General features: G+C 42.0%; 1 protein-coding gene across 1 annotated transcript in view; it reads right to left on the bottom strand.

The window, feature by feature from the left end:
- Positions 1-410, bottom strand: part of CCT4 (chaperonin containing TCP1 subunit 4) — a 377,714-nt gene extending 377,304 nt beyond the window's left edge. Inside the window, exon 1 of the mRNA XM_067154119.2 lies at positions 164-410. Coding sequence (XP_067010220.1) covers positions 164-272 — 109 coding nt within the window. The 5' untranslated portion in view covers positions 273-410. The remainder of the gene's footprint in view (positions 1-163) is intronic.
- Between the last annotated feature and the right edge of the window lie 5,590 nt (positions 411-6,000).

Genomic DNA, 6,000 nt, shown 5'->3' on the forward strand with positions numbered 1-6,000 from the left:
AAATAAAGATTCGTCGAAAATTCAATATGACAGCAAACCAGCCAACAAACTTACACAATACCTAACCACTCCAGAACTAGGATTATATTAAACAAAGCGCCGAAAGTGGCGCTAATAGAAAAACCATGTCTATTGACAATCATTTCCAATATAATCTACCGACCTTTAGCTGCCACAATGTTACTGCTCCGAATATCCGCTGGTTTAGTCCGGTCTTTGAAAGCTCCTGATTGTGTTCTCCTTCCATCTCCCGATCCTGACTGAGCTGTCATTGTACGAAAATATTAAACTGAATTTGCACCCGACCGATGAACACGGATATATATTCTTCTCGATGCTTCTTAATAAAGAAACCCGGCACTCCACAACATCAAAGAAATTTCTGCTCACGCGCACAGAGCATTGACGAATGATGCTTCTTCTCGAAGAGCTTCACTTCTCCTTGACTTGTTTTGCTCTTCAAGGAAACTAAAATATTCTTAAGGTATGAACAAAAGAGAAGAAGATAACAATACAAGGTATTCAACATATGCAAGATCAGTTGGCCGTAGCAAGAGATAATCCAAGCAGTATTACGCATTATAGTAAGTAATAAATAAGAACAAAACCTGAATACCTCTTCGTATGCACCTTTTCATCATTATTTTAGCATTTGAGCGCAGCAAGCGTTCCGGCGCATACATCAGCGCCAATATGCCAGTTTGCAGGGCAGAGGGGGAGACTGGGGATACGCAGTATTTTTAATATTTTGGAAGATAATGGCGACTTGTATTGTGTGGTAAAATAGCCCACGGTGTTCCCTGCCTGTTCGTGAGGAACGGTACTACAGCTTCTACATAATTCTGACTTTTAAATTATTTTCTTGAAAGGAAAACACCTGATAGACTAGATTTTTCCCTTTCCCTGAGAGCTAGGGGGGGGGGGAGGTTGCGCGACCCCACCTTGCCTCCGGGTATGGGCGCCCTTACGCGCATACTCATTATTCCGTCCGGGTCCGACTCCATGCCTAATGGTTAGCGTGCTGGCCTTCGGTTCAGAGGGTACACGGTTCGTTATCTTCATTAATTATTTCCGATGGCTCCGGAGCTGGGTGTGTGTGTGCCGTCTTCATCATTAGACTGTATCATAGGTAGGGCCCCATTCTCATAGATGCAAAGGTCACCCATTTGGCGTCAGCTCGGAAGAGCTGCACCACGTCACACGCCATTCGTCAGCTGTATTAACTGCACGTAACTTTCCGAGTGATTCAATCCCAATTCGGGTAGCAGTATGAAAGAAAATGTGACAAAACAAGATCATGGAAGCAGGCTGTTGGAGTATCATGCCACTCGCCTATAAGCTCACAAGAAAAGACATCAGACTGAACAGACACCTGCCATTTACATCGCAACCCCTCTGGAAGGGGGCAACAGAAACTACACACGGTAGCCCCTGCCTATCGTAAGAGGGGACTAACATGAGCCCCAGGGGCTCACAAGTTGGGGAGCTTCGGTTGAAGACCACGGGACTCCTAGCTGAGTCCTGGCATTGACTTCATTTACTTGTCCCAGGATCCACACTTTCACCTATTTTATCCGACCTGCCTTGGTTAACTCATGTTCTTTTCCAACCCCGATGGTATTAGATTTACGAATCCTAGTGAGTCTTTCATATTCATGCCCTTTCTTGGCCCTTGTCTTTCTTTGGCCGATTACTACATTTTTCGAAGTGTCGGACCACTTCCATTGTTTTCCTTTTAATTACCGGTAGTGTTAATAGAGGAATGTTACTAAGTTGTACTTCCTCTTAAAGCAATAATCACCACCACCACCACCACTCCACATGAAATGGGACACCTCAGACGTCTCACCGGCATGCTTTTTACTTTGAACCTTCCATTATTCATCGAGTAAAAATTAATAATCAAATTCCCACATTCCGAAAATTGCACGTCAATTCTTCGGCGTACTTTCGTTTAATTTATATCGTAAAGGGCACCTAAGCCATGACTCAATAGCTGGTGTTATTTTATTACAAATCGCCTGAACCTGATCACTCCAAGAGAGGAATTCGTCAAGAACTGCAGTTATAAATTTTGAGTTTGATATCCAGAGAAAGCCTGCATGCTGGTTTATGAAATATGATATAATTTGTTTTAGTCAGATTAATAAACGATTTACAAGAAGACAATTCTGAAGTAACGTAATATCGGACCGCATCATGATTTCGAGGTTATCCGGAGAAATGTCCGTTTTCATTTTTGTTAGCGCGTGGTAGGATAAACAAATATATTATGCTGAAGTAGTGCGGTATTGCAGTGGAATTATTTTGTTAGATACCGTAGTATATTGCTCACTTTACTGCCAGGTGATCGATGTGTTATTAATGTATAGTTATGGTAATAGATAGTATCCTGGATGCTTCATTCGTGCGTTACGGTAACCTTGTTTACGGCAACCGTTTCGATAATTCAGCATTCGAATGAACGGCAGTTTTCATTTCTATTAGAGCATAGAAGGGTAAATTAGTTCTAATAATTATAATTAGTTATCAACGTATTTAGCTATGTTGTGTAATCCTTGTATAATTCTTCCGAATTTCAACTATTAACGGATATTTATATTTCTGTTTCGACGTGGTAATGTCCCTTTGTAATTACGTCTGAACGCAGTTTAGAATTAATGCAGTGCAGTTATTTTATCAGATATTAGCGAACAAATATTATTACTAAGAAATATTTGTGTAGTAGGGGAGACATTTAGCTCTTACTAGAACACTAAGATAGGTTTACACTAAATCTTGCTTGTCTTTTCTGCTTGCAAGTAGTTCTAATACTATTTTTTAATGTTATTTGTTCGGGGCGTCGACCTATAGAGATCTTTTGCCCCTACTTGCACCATGTGATATGAACCTACGTCTAATTGGAATGGAGGAAGTGTTGAATGTGAGGAAAGGAACATTAAGGACGACACAAACACCCAGTCCCCAGGACAGGGATATTAATCATTTACAATTAAATGACCCTGACCCAGCCAGAAATCGAACCCGGGGCCGCCGGGTGATAGGTGGACGCGTTGCCCATTACACCGCGGAGCCGAACACTTATAATAATAATAATAATAATAATAATAATAATAATAATAATAATAATAATAATAATAATAATAAAAATAAAAATCCCGTGTGGGGATTTACCGGTTACCTCCATCGGGCGCGTCCCACTGGAATTGGGGAAGCTCGCTGGCTCTGCCGCCAGCAGAGTCAGAGGGTAGTAGGGAAATAAAATACCAGCGTAAAAAAAACATGTCCCTTGCCAGGGTTACGGCGAAGACTGGTAAATGACCAGAAGCCAGAAAACATCTTGAGGCAACCTCTAGGGCTAACAACCCCAGTTGTAAAGGGATGGGTACCCGTCCAAAGCAAAGTCAAATCAAAAAGCATGATGGCACAACATTTCAAGAAACATACCCCAGGGGGTAAATCTTCGGATAAATCCCTCGTCGTGAACGCCACGGCGCACGAGTCTCGTTCGGATTCTGGGGGAGACTCGACATCATGCAAGAGACGAGTCAGAGCGTCTCAGTATACCCCGAAGAGTCAAAAACACAGGCCAAAATCTAAAACCTTTCTAGCAACTTCCAACATAAATTCACTTACACAAACTGGAAAGCTGAAAACCCTCACCAAAGCTCTACACGAAAATCAGATATCCATAATGGCCCTAAAGGAAAGAAGGTACCCAGATGAAGAGATTTTTGAATCCGAAGGCTACCGATTTTTCAAGAGCAAAGCGCAAAGAGGAATCCTCAATGGAGCTGTGATGCTTGGAACCGCGTTTGCTGTTAGAACCAAGATCCTTAAATCGGTTGCAAATTTCGAACCTCTGAATGACAGATTGTCTATACTCACAATTAAATGCGCGAACAAAACCTACGCCCTACTTAACGCACATGCTCCTACAAACGATAAGAACAAGTCTGATCCAGACGAAGTTGATAATTTCTGGGACCTACTGGATGAAAAATTAAACAAAATCCCCAAACACAATGTCAAGCTTCTTTTAAGTGACTTCAATGCCCAACTAGGTCGTGAACAGAAGTACAAGAGAGTTATAGGAAATTACCCTGCTCACAAAAGAACCAATCCCAACGGCAAAAGACTGGTGTCCATTTGCGAAAATCACAACCTGCAGGTCATGTCGACCCACTTTCGCCATCTACCCAGAAAGCAAATGACTTGGCGTTCTCCCGTCCAAGCTCTCGGAGAGTTCCAAATTGATCATGTTGCAATCTCCAGGAGAAACAGCCCTGAGATTATGAATGTCAAGGTAAAGAAAGGCATCAATGTGGCCTCAGATCATTTATGTCTCTTATCAAATTCAAACCAATTCCCGCAAACACAAGGAAGACAACCAAACAGATCACACGCTTCGACAATGATAAAATTCGGCAAAGGGTCGAGGAGTTCCAGGAGAAGGCTAGACCAAATGACACTGACTTTAACAATGCCAAAAGTCTACTTGTTGAGGCTGCCAAAGACGTTGCAGAAATCAAGAGAGGCAAAAAGCATGCCAGGTGGAATGGTACCTGCGAATCAGTCCTCTAAGAAAGACTCAATGCGTGGAAACAGTACTACTCTACGAAATCAGAAAATGATTGGGAAACCTACAAAACCCAATGTGCCCAAGCAGCTAGGGTGTTCAGAACTGAGAAACGTAAATACGAAAAATCTCTGATTGAAAAGATAGAACAAAACTTTAGGAAGAATGAAAGTTGAGAGTACTACACAGCCTTCAAACGCAAACTCACTGGCTATAAACCACCATCTCTATGCTTTGAGCGAAAGGACGGCACACTGGCGACATCAAATGAAGAAAATTGCAGCATTCTGGCAGATTACTTCAAGAATTTACTTAATTGCTCTAAACCTCAAAGCGCCATTGAGACCAAGGAACCCTTACTCAGGTATCCAGATTCCAGACCACCCGACAGAGATGAAATCAAGCACCACATTGCCCGTCTCAAAAATAACAAAGCGCCGGGGGAAGACTCAGTAGTAGCAGTACTATGGAAATATGCCCCAGAGGAATCACTTAATATTTTGCAAAAGCAAATAGAAGAAATTTGGAACAAGGAGACCCTACCCGAAGTTTGGAAAATAGCTTTGATCCAACCATTACACAAAAAAGGCAGCATGAAGAACATCAACAACTACAGAGGAATATCTTTGCTACCCGTGACTTACAAAATTCTATCACTTGCCAGCCTGGAGCGTTTGGAAGCACAAGTCGAACATCAAATAGGTGAATACCAAGGAGAGTTCAAAAAAGGTCGCTCAACAGCTGAACAGATCCAAAATCTCAAAACGATCATCAGATATTGTACACTAAGGTCCAAGAAATATGTGTCTGTCTTTGTGGACTTTAAGAAAGCGTACGACTCCATTGACCGGGAAGTCCTGCTAAACATCTTAAATGAATTTGGAGATGATTTGAAACTGCTGGCATTAATTAGAGCCACCCTGACAGATACAAAATCCAAGGTGAAGTTCCACGGATGTCTCTCGCATTCCTTTGACATCAAAACAGGAGTCCGACAAAGTGATGGGCTATCCCCGATACTCTTCAACTATATTCTTGAAATGATCATCAGAACCTGGCGGGTGAGATTACAGGAAACCAACTACAGTCCATTGAGAATAGGAACCAAATCCAAGGGGATCGCAACAGACTGCTTAGCATTTGCCGATGATATTGCTGTTCTCTCAAACGACATAGAAACCGCTAGAGCTCAAGTTGAAATTTTAAAGGAAATTGCCGAACAAACTGGTTTGCAGATATCGTTTGAGAAAACAGAAGTAATGACTAACATCAAAGAGGCTCCACCAAAACTCCATACAAAATACGGGGACATCACCCGAGTAGACAAATTCAAATAGCTGGGTGAGATCATCATGAAAAATGGACTAGACAAAGAAGCACTTCAGGAGCGAGTACGCAAATTGGAAATAGCCTACCAAACA

The sequence above is a fragment of the Anabrus simplex genome, chromosome 9, assembly GCF_040414725.1.
Source record: "Anabrus simplex isolate iqAnaSimp1 chromosome 9, ASM4041472v1, whole genome shotgun sequence".
Lineage (NCBI taxonomy): Eukaryota > Metazoa > Arthropoda > Insecta > Orthoptera > Tettigoniidae > Anabrus > Anabrus simplex.